The sequence below is a fragment of the Pelophylax lessonae genome (genome assembly GCF_965119305.1).
Source record: "Pelophylax lessonae genome assembly, chromosome: 5".
Classification (NCBI taxonomy): domain Eukaryota; kingdom Metazoa; phylum Chordata; class Amphibia; order Anura; family Ranidae; genus Pelophylax; species Pelophylax lessonae.
Genome location: NC_138772.1, coordinates 54,328,292 through 54,341,928, shown reverse-complemented (window position 1 = coordinate 54,341,928; position 13,637 = coordinate 54,328,292). Strand labels below are relative to the sequence as shown.

General features: G+C 41.9%; 1 protein-coding gene across 1 annotated transcript in view; it reads left to right on the top strand.

The window, feature by feature from the left end:
- Window positions 1-6,806: 6,806 nt before the first annotated feature.
- The window catches only part of LRRD1 (leucine rich repeats and death domain containing 1), a gene marked incomplete at its 5' end in the record, with an annotated part of 28,848 nt that continues 22,017 nt past the window's right edge, over window positions 6,807-13,637 (top strand). The window contains one exon of the mRNA XM_082257804.1: window positions 6,807-8,315. Coding sequence (XP_082113930.1) covers window positions 6,807-8,315 — 1,509 coding nt within the window. The remainder of the gene's footprint in view (window positions 8,316-13,637) is intronic.

Sequence of the window (13,637 nt, the reverse complement as noted above, 5' to 3'; positions counted from 1 at the left end):
TCATTTTGAATACTGGGGCCCCTCAAGGATGTGTGTTGAGCCCCCTCCTTTTCACTCTGCTGACCCACGATTGCACACCATTACACAACTCCAACCTCTTCATTAAGTTTGCGGATGACACGACTGTGGTGGGTCTCATTAGTAACAGAGATGAGACAAACTACAGGAGTGAGGTGAGCCGATTGGCCGGGTGGTGCAGTGACAACAATCTCTCTCTGAACGTGGAGAAGACGAAGGAGATTGTTGTTGATTTCAGGAGAGCGCACACTCAGCGTGTTTCTCTGACCATCAATGCCTCATTCCCTGCTAAACAGCTTCTGGGCATGCCCAGAAGCTGTGCAGGAATGACATGCCCGCAGGGATGATGCGCCTGCACCGGAAGAGACGAGCAGGGCCGGTGCATGGCATTCTGGGACCCCGATGTCACCGAAGAGGATGCTCTGGCTTCAGCTGCCCACACCTGAGATGGCAGCGCTGAACAAGACATTTTCAAGGTAAGTATTTCTTCTAAAAGGTAAGTGAACCCGGGGACAGATCAGAGGCTATCGTTGCTGAAATGCACTAGCCCTGACTGTCCCGGGGTATTTTTATCGGAAAATTTTTTTTAAGGCCGGAACTCCGCTTTAACCCTGAATGGTGGCACTAGAATTATTGTTCTCACTTGTTCACAGTGATTCTTAACATGTGGTGCAATCGCTGTTTATTTACACATGCGGGACCTACACACACATTTGCATTTGAGTGTATGCGCAGGGGGGGGAAGGAAGCCTTTGCTTTTTTTTAATATTTTTTTTTATTTATTTTTATTTTATTTTGCCCTTTTTAATGTAACTTTATTGCTCTCACAAGAGAACTTAGGCTGGCCATACACTATACAATTTTCTTGTTCAACTTTCCTTTAGATTTACCAAAACCATATAATATAAGTTCAAACCTGAACACTTTCAATTTGTATGCAATCAGGCAGGCCCTTGCACTACATAGTTGAAGGTAAATCTAAAGGAAATTGAATAAGAAAATTGTATGGTGTATGGCCAGCCTAACTAACCAACAAACAGAGGCTTATAGGTAGTCTTTATGGAGACATCAGGGGTCAGATTGTGCTTGATTAGCTACTTCCTTGACTGCAGCAGCTGGGGAATGACAGCTCTGAAACTGTCAAAAGAGAAAAGTGATTAAATCATCCGCACTTGATCACTTCTGTATCTAGCTATCTCCACCATTTACCACGGTCCTGGGCTGCCCGGCAGAGGAAGAGACCACCAATTCTCACTACAGTAAAGTGATCAGGTGGTTGTAGAGCTGCCAAGGTTATCTTTACTGACAGTCGATTTCTGGCTGTAAAAAATGACACCAAAGCTCATGGCTGCCACTACCACTGTTATAACCACTTGTAGCCAGGACGTTTTGTTTGTATGTTCGATGGTCAGCAAGTGGTTAAATAACCTAAAGTGGAACTTTTCCCATAACAACTTAATACAAATAATGTTCTTTAGCAAGGAACATACAGTACATTCCATATTAATAATTTTTTTTTTAATCAAAAAATGTTTTATTGTGTCACATGATCAGTTATAAAATAAAGACAAAAATCAATGTGCATATACTAAGGAAGAAACAGTACACAAGAAAAAAAAAAAAAAATGTTTCACATATCAAGTAGAAATGTTATTTCCAAGTACATGAGTGCAACACTAATATACCCCATCTTTTTTTTTTTTTTTATAATTTTTTTTTTAAACAACCAAGGTACAGTACAGAATTATGCAAACGTACAGACATACATGTTTAACATACAGAGAGAAAATAACACAGGGGGGACAAAGAAAAGGTAGTGGGGGGGATTGAGGTCAGAATTCAATGACCTTTCTAGGGGGAGGGGTTCTCGCAGCCATAGCAGTAAACGGGGCTATATAAGAAAAAGTAAACAAATCAAATATATGTGTTGCGCTAAATCATAAATATACACATGTGATATAATGGAACTATACAGCATAAAAAGTGTGAAAAACATCCATGTGATCCAAATAAGTACATAAGCCCCTTCAGGTAAATCATAAACAAAGTCCACGTGTAAAGAGATATATAAATGAACCCAGTCCACGTGTGAAAAAATGTGCTGTGATCAGTAAATTCCAAAACACCTCCGTGACTGTAGAAATCCACCACCAAAAATGCAAGCCTCTCACCTCAATATCTGACCCAGGAGTCACCCAGGGTAAGACACAGCAGTCCCCTGCAGGGGTAATATATGACCAGCCAAGCGATGTTTACAGGAGAGTCCAGGATCATATAACTCATACGTCCATAAAGCAGGTGTAAAGGGGAACAAAAAGACAAAATCTAGTGCTCTCTGTTTTTAACTGATCAAGCAAACGTTTAATCCAGAATAAGGGTACTCACAATACATTAGATGTAATCGGGCATAGCAAACAACAGTGTATCCATATGAGAGGAGAGGGTGTGATGTCCGCAGAACGGCTCCGCCCCCCTGTACGCGTTACGTCGGCGCTCAGGGCTCTGACTTCTTCAGCAAGAGGTCTCTCCTGCAAAAGGGGCCAGCCATGAAGTGAATTAGCAGGACTTCATTTTCTGATTAAAGTTTTACTTTAATTGCATGGTGCATGGACTCTATGCCCTACTTAGGCATTAATTTAACCCCATCCTTGTCTACACTCTACACAAAGAATTATCCTCCTCTGTTCACACGCCTGAAGGGTGACATGGATAAATGGTTGATTCAGCCCCCTTCGTGGTTTGGCAGACTATACTCCATCAAGATGAATGTCCTTCCGAGGGTGTTATATCTGTTCCGCACTCTGCCAGTCGCGCTAAGGCGGTCTGACCTGCTCAAATTTCAGGGTCACGTCCTTTCCTTTATCTGGGGGAACAAGAGGCCTAGGGTGAACAAGAGGACGCTGTACACCCCTAAAGTCAGGGGTGGTCTGGGGGTGCCGGATCTGCTGAACTATTATTATGCTGCACAGTTATCCCAGTTGGTGAGATTCCACTCTGAGGGGGCCCGGATGCCCTGGATGGAATTGGAGGCTAGCTCGGTTCCGGGCCTGGCAGTCTCCCATGCAATGTGGTTATCGCCTAGGGATCGTCCCCCCATCCTGTGCCCAGCCTTGTCTCATTCTATGGCCATTTGGGATCGTTTGACCAGAACGCATGGCTTTAGGTCCCCACATACCCCATTGGCCACTATTCTTAACAACAGCGGGTTCCCCCCGGGTCTCTCCCCCAGATCTTTTCAGTGGTGGACGAACAAGGGGCTGCTTCGCATAGCGGATTTTTGTGATCATAGGGGTATCCTCAAACGTCAGCAGCTGATAGAAAAACATGCCCTGCCTGACACTGAGTATTATAGGTACGCACAGATTGATCATTACCTGCGATCCCTGTCTCGCCTGTCCGATCTGACTACCATGACCTCCATGGAATTTTTGTGCCGCAAATACGATAAATTACGGGGGTATATTTCTATGATTTATAATATGCTTATGGACTCGCCCCTGAAGCTTCCATACATGGAACGATGGGAGGCGGATGTCGGGGAGGTTATGGCCAAGAGGGTACGATGTTTCATGTTTGGTGGCAATGCCCGAAGGCCCGACGCTATTGGATTAGAGTGTACAATTTCATCTACACCCTCACGCAAATAAACCTACTCAAGTCCCCTCAGCAGGCACTATTGGGCAAAAAGGTGGATACAGCCAATAGAGCGCAGAGGCGGCTCATAACGTTCATATTTACTGCAGCAAAAATAACAATAGCGAGATCCTGGAAGTCTCCTACGATACCATTTGAGCTGCTTAGGCACAAACTGAATTGGATCATGGTTAATGAGCGCCTGACGGCTCAACTGGAGGACAAATTGCGTGTGTTTGACAAGGTATGGGGATCGTGGATTAACTACCTCACTGGGGGTGCCTAATGGACTCGGGAAGGTCTGGGGGTGCGGGGGCGGGGTCGGGGTCGGGTCCAATCTTACAAATCTTTCCTCTTCTCTCTTTTCCCTTTTCTCTTCTTTTCTTGTGGCTCTATTGTCCTTTCTTTTTCTCTCTTTCTACGATTTGTCTCAGTTTACGATATGAGGTTAACAGTGGTACTGTATTCTAAGGGCTTAGTACCCCATGTCCCCAGCCCAGGCTGGGGCAAGGTTCTGTGGGATCACGATCTAGCCACTTATCCTGTGTAGTACGCACAGTGTGATTAAATGCTCGGGGTGGTTGGCCCTGTTTACCCTCGGTGAAGGTCCCTCTAGATACCTTGAGGCTCCTGTTTATTGTGTTTTGAGGTGCTAGCCCTTGCCACGTTATAGTTTCGACCTTTTATAGAAGTATTACCTAATGTTTGCTATGGTTATACCACTGTTTACGTTTATTATGCACTGATTTTTTATTATGTGTGTATATTTTGCACTATTTTTGTGAAAACTTTCAATAAAAATCATTGAAAAGAAAGTTTTACTTTAAGTTAGTCAGCAAAGAGTATCACCTAAATGCCAAACTTCCCAGTGCGGGTTATACTGGCTCACAGCTCTTGGTGGTTCCCAGATTTCCTTGTTCTTTCCCTTATAAAAATGAATAGCTCACTTTGTGCCAACTTGGTAATGTGAGTAATAATTCAGCATCATGATGTAAGTAAGCTTCAATTGTTGGTGATTAGATTACGCATTTATGCTACAATATATCCAGTACTAAGCTGAACCTATTTAAAGGGATACAAAGAATCAAGCCAGCAAATCAAAGTATTAAAGGAAACTTGTGCTTGATGCTGTCACCGGCTAAGAGCAAGGAAGGAGAAACAGGAGAGGGTTGAGGGTGCTTAGAACCATTTATAAGGACATTGAAGTTGATTTACTAAAGGCAAATAGACTGCTCATTTTGGAAGGGATTTATCCCCAGAGTTTAGTGAATGAAGTGAAGCTCTGCTGACTTCCGTAACTTAATCACATGCAAGGAAAAATACATTTTCTTTTTTTTTTTTCTTGCACATTATTGGGTATTTTTTTTGCAAAGTGAAACTGCATCACAATTACTAAGCTCTGGGGAATATTTCTTGAACAGTGCAACTTCATTTACAAAGTGAACAGCCTATTTGCCTTTAGTAACTCAACCCCATTATATCCCTTTGCACTGGGCAGGTGGCAGGTATTGACCAAGGAGCTCCTCCTCGCTCCCAGTACTGCCAATGCAATAGACAGAAGGCCACACATTGATGATGTCACTTCCAAATGAAAAAAACAAATTTCAGCCACAGACAGCAGCAGCTGGTCCCGTCCCAGAAACCACCCCACTGACAGCTTTCACCCCAGTGGGCTTAGTCATAGATACTGTTTTTATCAATGTGAAAATATATATAAGGTGACAAACCCTAAACCTGCACAAAGTGACAAAATCGTGAGGAACAAAAATGAATCTTTTAAAGTAAAATAGACAAAAACAATACTTATAAAAGTGACAAATTAAGATTGAAAGCAGCAAATTAGAAGCAGCAATCAGCACGAATACGTGAAAAGTTATAAAATAAATACTTATTCCTAAATATTCGATTGCGCTAAACCAAAACCACTGTGCGAAACAATATAATATAAATCCGCAAACTATTGAATAAAAATATAGTGCAAAACAATATATCCAGTAATTGGTGGAAAAATAAGTGATACAGTCATTCAAGTGTAAGTGTCCATAAATTAGTCCATAAAGGGCAGCAGATATCCAGATGTTATATATCAATGGATTCACTTATAATATGGCACTATAAACCTTCACCAGGACACCCAAGATATGCATGCGCTTACCAGAAGCTGTAGACCCCTTATTATAGGGGGTCGGAGACGTGAGTAAGATCATGAACACCAGGCACAAGATAGAGGCACCTTTTCCCCGTAAACACTGTAGGTCCCAATCTGTTGACCCAGGATATGGGCTTCCAAACAATCTGTAGAGTGGACCCAGGGATAGGGTGGAATCGACTGTCCAGATTCTCAAATAGTGAGGGGGCAACAGGAGCGCTTGTGCCAAGCTCATCTCTTCTACACAAACCTCTAAAATAACACTGAGACCACAATTCAGGCTCTTTACCATCGTTCTTCTATAGGTTTTGTGGCTATACAGTATACATTTGTAGATTTAGCTTGCAAATTTGGTCTACTGTAGTTTAAAGCGGAGTTCCGGGCACAAAATCTGTATATTTTTTTTTGTGCCCCTCCGCTAGCTACACATAACCTGAAAAGGAATTGGATAGTTATTTTTTTTTTTTTTGTACACTCACCTTGTAATCGAAGATCGTAAATACTCACCTCAGGGTACTTCCTCCTCCAGCGCCGCGGCTCACCCCGTCACTTCCTGCCTCGCGATGATTCCTGGGAGCTGACCGTCATCGCTCCCAGGAATCAATGCGACGGCACCGGCCCCGCACGTCACTTCCGGGCGACGCCGCATTCCCCTGCTAAACAGCTTCTGGGCATGCCCAGAATGCTGCCCCTGCACCGGAAGTGACGAGAGGGGCCGTGCAGCGCATTCTGGGAGAAGAAGACGCGGAAGAAGACACCGAAGAGGACCGCGCCGGCTTCAGCTGCCCACAAGAGAGATGGAAACGCTGTGGAAGAAATTTTCAAAGTAAGTATTTCTTCTTGCAGGTAAGTGCGAACTGGGACAGATCAGAGGCTAGCCATTGTGGAATGTGCTAGCCCTGACTGTCCCGGGGTATGTTCATCAAAAAATGAGATCTGTGCCCTGAACTCCGCTTTAAAGTAAACTGTCTATATTTATTGTCATCTACAGATTTTAAAAACAACAATGTCACCAGAGGTGGACAATGTTACGACTGTCAATCTTAACAGTAAGCAGCTAAATGAAATTCCTGCAGATGTTTTTAAATGCCCAGCCTTAAAGACTCTTCAGTTGGACGACAATCTCATCCAACACTTGCCTGAAAATGTGAAGCTTCTCCTGCAGCTTGAGAAATTATCCATTGAAGGAAACAGGCTGCAATGTCTGCCTTTTGAACTAGGCCATCTTTCACAACTACAGGCCCTAAACATAAACCATAACCAAATTACATCCCTCCCAGGTAACATTTCAAACCTCCAACACATCAGACAACTATTTGCCAACAATAACCATCTCACACAATTACCTTCATGTATTGGAGACCTTGCAACCCTTCAGATCTTGGGACTTAGCGGGAACTCCCTAAAAACATTGCCAGAGTCAGTCGCCAATCTTACAAATCTACATGTGCTAAACGTAGATGGCAATCACATGTCTAGCTTGCCCAAGTCCATCTTCAGGCTCCTGCAGTTGGTCAAGCTCTGTTTAGGTGGAAACCTGATCAAAAGTTTGCCAAAAGAAATTGGTAATCTGAAAGCCCTTCGAGAACTGTCACTGAGTAATAACCAGCTCACCTTTTTACCTGTACAACTTTACAACTTGACCAGCTTGGAAGAACTTATCCTTGATAACAACCGGATAACCAGATTATCGGACAAGATAGAGCAACTGCAACATCTTAAGGTTTTTTCTATTTCTAATAATTTGCTTCAATTCATTACAGAAAGTATCTGCAACTGTCATAGTATAGAAAGTTTAAATTTCAGTGGCAACCATATGTGTACTCTTCCGGGAAATATTCACAAGCTAAAAAACCTAAAGGAGCTTCAGGTTGACCAAAATGCATTGGCGGTTTTACCAGAGCAACTGTCTCACCTCAAAAGTCTTTCCTCGATTTCCTGGGCTGAAAATCAGCTTATTTATGTTCCAATCGAATTGAAAAACTGTTTGCAAATCAGTCAGCTGGATCTGAGTGGTAACAAGCTGACGGAGGTTCCACAAGCTTTGTCCTCCATGATAACACTTCTACATTTGAACCTTAATAAAAATCAAATTCATAACATACCTGAGACCATTGTTTACAACAGGCAGCTGAAACGCTTAGAGATGAGTGGAAACAAATTAAGTAATTTCTCAGTTCACTTGTGCACACTTAACAATCTCATTTACTTAGATCTGAGCAGTAATGAACTTTGTGAAGTCTCACCAAACGTGTCTGAAATGGACTCTTTGACCGATCTTCTTCTCCAGAGTAATAAGTTTACACGTTTCCCTCCTGAACTCTGCACTTTAAAGAGACTCCAGAGACTAAACCTCTCAGACAATGAGATTCAGTTAGTGCCAGCACAAATCAGTTGGCTACAAACATTGATGGAACTGGATCTCTCAAACAATCATTTCAGAGCTTTTCCTGTTGAGATTTGCTTGGTTCTGTCATTGGAAAAACTGAATCTCAAGCAAGAGAAGGGAAAGAAGGTAATCAAATATTTGCTATCTTTGCACACTGGTCCAAGCATTCATGTTTATATATCTGACTTTAAAAAAATGTCTTTGGGAAGTGAGATGGGCATCCTATATTTTACAAAAGTACATTTGACTTTATGGGTTTTAAAACATTGTCGTAGATGTGGGAGGACAAAATGCTTTTCATTGAAAATATCCAATTCAAACCATAGTCGTCTATTTTTTTTTTTGTATTCTTTATTTTACAAGTACATGAAGACGATACAATCTCAGTAGGCATTGACATAGCAAGGGAAATGTGAATATACACACAATAGGCTAGGTGGGACTTTAAGTGAGACCCCAGCAGGTAGTGCCCGGCGTCTCCATCCCTATAACAAGAAAAAAATTAGGTTGAAGGACTGGGTGCTGGCTGACTTTCATGCACCTCTTATAATCCTTCAACCTCATTTTTTTTCGGGAAATGTGAATATTACTATTTGGTAGACCGTGCTCTCAACCACTGGTAATGAATAATTATGTTTTATTATATAATAAAAATATGTGTGTATAAAAAGGATTAGAAGAAAAATTGTCCATCAACATCAAAGTGCTCCAACATGGTTATGATGTGATCATAAATAATACTCTTCCAAGGAACAGTGAACTGTGATAAAGTGTTTATCCACCACCATCAAATAAAATGCCTACTCACCAGAAGTAGAATTTTTAAACGCTTGTCCAATCAATAAGAGGTCTCCCTCATGGCAATGGATGCTTCCCACTAATGGCACTACTCCAGTGGAACTCCAAGAGTTGAAAAAATAAGGTATAGAAAAGAACAGAAAACCATTCATAGTGTAGTATTTCATTGTTTTATTAATAGCGCATAATCGTTAAAACACTTACAAAACAGATGATCTACAAGAGCTATTTGTAAACAGGGTCAGCCTACTAAATGGGCATTCTGGCCACTTGCCCCAGCCAAGCATTACTCCTGATTCCCGATTCCCGTGTGCATCCCACCACCGAATTTAGCAGGTGGCAAGCGCCTGTTGGCCCTGCGCTGCTGCCAGGCCACTTGAGCCGTGAAGGGGGAGCCTACAACTGCAGGAATGCCTGTCTGCCTCCATGGGAACAGGCACACGCAGGCCAGTCAAGTTTGACTCCTGTCCGTGTGTTCACCGGACCCAGCCGCCGAACTTGGAAGCTGTCATTAGCCTGGCACTGCTGTACCAATAAATATCGCCTTATCGATAATTTGCATTTTTATTCTCATGGGTGATTGTGTAGGCAGGGCCCCAGTGCACTGCATTGCCCGGGGCCCTTTAATGCTCTTAGGATAGCACTGTTTGTACAGCAGGTAATCATTCCACCGTTCCACGTTCCACCTGTGTTCCAGACTAGAGGAAATGACGTGTCACGTTGTATTACCCTACATGCGTTTTGTCAGTGCATCCAACGTCATCAGGGGATACCATGACCAGAAACAGAATGGATATTTGAGTTGTGTACTTTGAGTCTGGCAGGAATGAATGTGAACATTGATTTACATTGTTTTATTTCCAATTATTGATTATGTAAAGGTGTCCAAACTTCTCCCAATCCTATCCATATGTTTATGTTTTAAACTAGTTTAATTTTGTTAATTATTTTACTAATATTTTATTTATTGATTTACAATATATGATATGTATATAATTTCATATATATTTATATATATATATATATATATATATATATATATATATATATTTATATATATGTATAAATTGATTTAACCTATTGCTAATACTGGTGAATCTATATGAGATGGGCATATTATTAAATTAAACCAGTGATATATACCATAGGTGTGCTTTCTCTTAGCTACCTCTAGAGGGAGCTGACTGAGGGCGATTTTAAACAAAGTTTTATGAGGATTGCAAGAGATTGGATATCCTGGTTCAGTGGTAGTATAAATAGAGGAAGCGATGTGTCCGGTCATGGTATCCCCTGATGACGTCGGACGCACTGACGAAACGCGCGTAGGGTAATACAACGTGACACGTCATTTCCTCTAGTCTGGAATGCAGGTGGAACGCGGAATGATGTCCCTGCTGTACAAATAGCTCTTGTGGATCATCTGTCTTGTAAGTGTTTTAATGATTATACGCTATTAATAAAATGGTGAAATACTACACTATGAAGGGCCTTCTGTTCTTTTCTATACCTTATGTTTAAAATTGTTGGAGTTCCACTGGAATAGTGCCATTAGTGGGAAGCATCCATTGCCATGAGGGAGACCTCTTATTGATTGGACAAGTGTTTAAAAACCTACTTCTGGTGAGTAGGCATTTTATTTGATGGTGGTGGATGAACACTTTATCACAGTTCACGGTTCCTTGGAAGAGTTGGAGTATTATTTATGATCCCGTCACCATGTTGGAGCACCTTGGTGTTGATGGACAATTTTTCTTCTAATCCTTTTTATACAAACATATTATTATTATTATATAATAGAACACAGTCTACCAAATAGTAATATTCACATTTCACTTTGTTTTGGCCTATCGTGGCTCAAGACCCGCTGCTTCACTTTGTTTAAATTTTGGTTTACTTTGTATCATTAAGTTTTCACAGTGTTTGTTTAAATTAATCCAGGGTGCACAGGTAAAAAAAGGTATTGGTTTTATTTTTTTGCAAATGCATATACATATAACCTTATCTCGAAAAATATATGGCGTCTCCGTCCAGCTGTCAAGCAAAACTTTACGTCATAAAACCAGGAGCACATCATTAATTTATTCCAAATGCCATACTAGTAAAAAACATTCACTTGAAGCCCTCGGCCAAAAGACCCATAAGCCTAAAAGAGGGAGACTGCCGCTGCATGTACAAAAAAAAAACGCCAGGCTTGAACTTTGGCTGACTGAACTCCCATCTGATGCCACTTTCCAGGGCCAATGCCACTTGGCAGAGCCAGCATTTTGACATTATTGAACTTTTTAGGTGTCTGTAAGGGTGGCATTCTCACCATCTCTGAATTCATTGGGCTTCATTTCATTTGGGCTTCATTTGTCCCATTGAAGCCCAATGAATTGTGTTTTTCAGGGGTTCTCTGAGACCCAACAAATATTTAAAAGAGGTAAAAAGGTTGAAAAAGGCTCTACCGGTGGTCCCCGGGTTACAAACATCCGACTTACAAACGACTACTACTTACAAACGGAGGGAGACAACAGGAAGTGAAGAGAAATCTACCTCTAAGAAGGGAAATTCACTCCTGGGAGAGTTCTCATGGGAAAAAAATGTCTCCACTGAAGCTTTATCACCAATCCTTGTTACCATAACAACCCAATATTTCCAAAATCGAATTGTTATAGGGACAGAAAGTGAGGTGAAATCTTCTGAACAGGGGCACAGACAGCAAAACAAATGATACAGGGGTCTTATTAACTCTTCCCTATACTTTCCCAAAATACAAAAAAAAATTTTTTTTGGCTGGAGCTACACTTAAAATGTACCTGTTCTGACTTACAAACAAATTATACTTAAAGCAGTTGTAAAGGCAGAAGGTTTTTTTTCTATCCTAATGCATTCTATGCATTAAGATAAAAAGCTTTCTGTGTGTAGGAGCCCCCCCAGCACCCCCTAATACCTGAGCCCCATCTCTATCCAACGATGCCCACGAGTCCCTCAGCCCTCCTGGACTCTCCTTCCTAATTGGCTGAGACACAGCCATGGCGCCATTGGCACCCGCGGTTGTCAATCAAAGTGAGTCAGCTAATCAGGAGGGAGAGGGGGCGGTTTTGAAAGGCAGCTCAGTGTCTGAATGGACACACGGAGCTGCAGCTGGGCTTGGGTGCCCCCATAGCAGGCTACTTGCTGTGGGGGCACTCGACTGAAGAGAGGGGCTAAAAGCTGTGAAGAAGGACCCGAGAAGAAGAGGATCAGGGCTGCTCTGTGCAAAACCAACTGCACAGAGGGGGTAAGTATAACATGTTTTTTTTTTTTTTTTTAAACAAGACTTTACAATTACTTTAAAAACAAACCTACAGACCTTATTTTGTTTGTAACCCGGGTTTAGGATTGTGTCTATGGGAATGTTTTACCCTTCTTCCAGAAGTACATTTGTGAGGTCAGGCACTGATGTTGGATGAGAAGGCCTGGCTCATAGTCTCTGCTCTAATTTTATCCTAAAGGTGTTCTATCGGGTTGAGGTCAGGACTCTGCAGGCCAGTCAAGTTCCTCCACCCCAAACTTGCTCTTCCATGTCTTTATGGACCTTGCTTTGGGCATTGGTTCAAATCATTTGATGGAGGGGGGATTATGGTGTGGGGCTGTTTGTTAGGGGTTGGGCTTGGCCCTCTAGATCCAATGAAGGGAACTCTGAAGGTGTCAGCATACCAAGACATTTGGGACAATTTCATACTCAGAACTTTGTAGGAACAGTTTGGGGATGGCCCCTTCCTGTTCTAACATGACTGCGCACCAGTGCACAAAGCAAGGTCCATAAAGAAATGGATGAGTGAATTTGGGGTGGAGGAACTTGACTGGCCTGCACAGGGTCCTGACCTCAACCCGATAGAACACCTTCGGGATAAATTAGAGTGGAGACTGGGAGCCAGGCCTTCTCGTCCACATCAGTGCTTGATCTCACAAATACGCTTATGGAAGAATGGTCAAACACTCCCATAGACACACTGCTAAACCTTGTGGACAGCCTTCCTAGAAGAGTTGAAGCTGTTATAGCTGCAAAGGGTGGGCCAACCCAATATTGAACCCTACGGACTAAGACCGGGATGCCATTAAAGTTCATGTGTGTGTAAAGGCAGGTGTCCCAATACTTTTGGTAATATAGTGTATTTACATGATCCGGCGCACAGCTGCCACCCTATAGTAGTAAAACCACTATAGGGTGGTCAGGCAAGTGTTTAATCTGGAGCCATGACCACTGCCACAGATTTCCTGTTTCTGGGTGGCCCCTTTCCCTTGTATCATCCTATGGAGTCATCCTTGCACTGTGATTGGCCAATCACAGTGATCCCATGATCGGTAACTGGTTCTTCCACTTTATTGTTTACTAAGCTTTGGGCAAATTTTACATTTAGAACTAGCAGCTGTTTTTTTTCCGCAAAGTGCCGGCTATTGTTTATACTTTTTTTTTAAAATCTCTTTTTATTAATTTTTCATAACCAACAAGTCATTCAAAAACATAGTAATCACAATATCCAAATCTATGATCTATAGTAAATTAAGAAAAAAAAAAAAAAAAAGGGAAAAAGGGAAAAAAAAAAAAAAAAGGCAGGAAAAGTATAATTTCTCAACATCTTATATTATTATATTAATATAGGCTGGTCTGATTGATTAATTTTT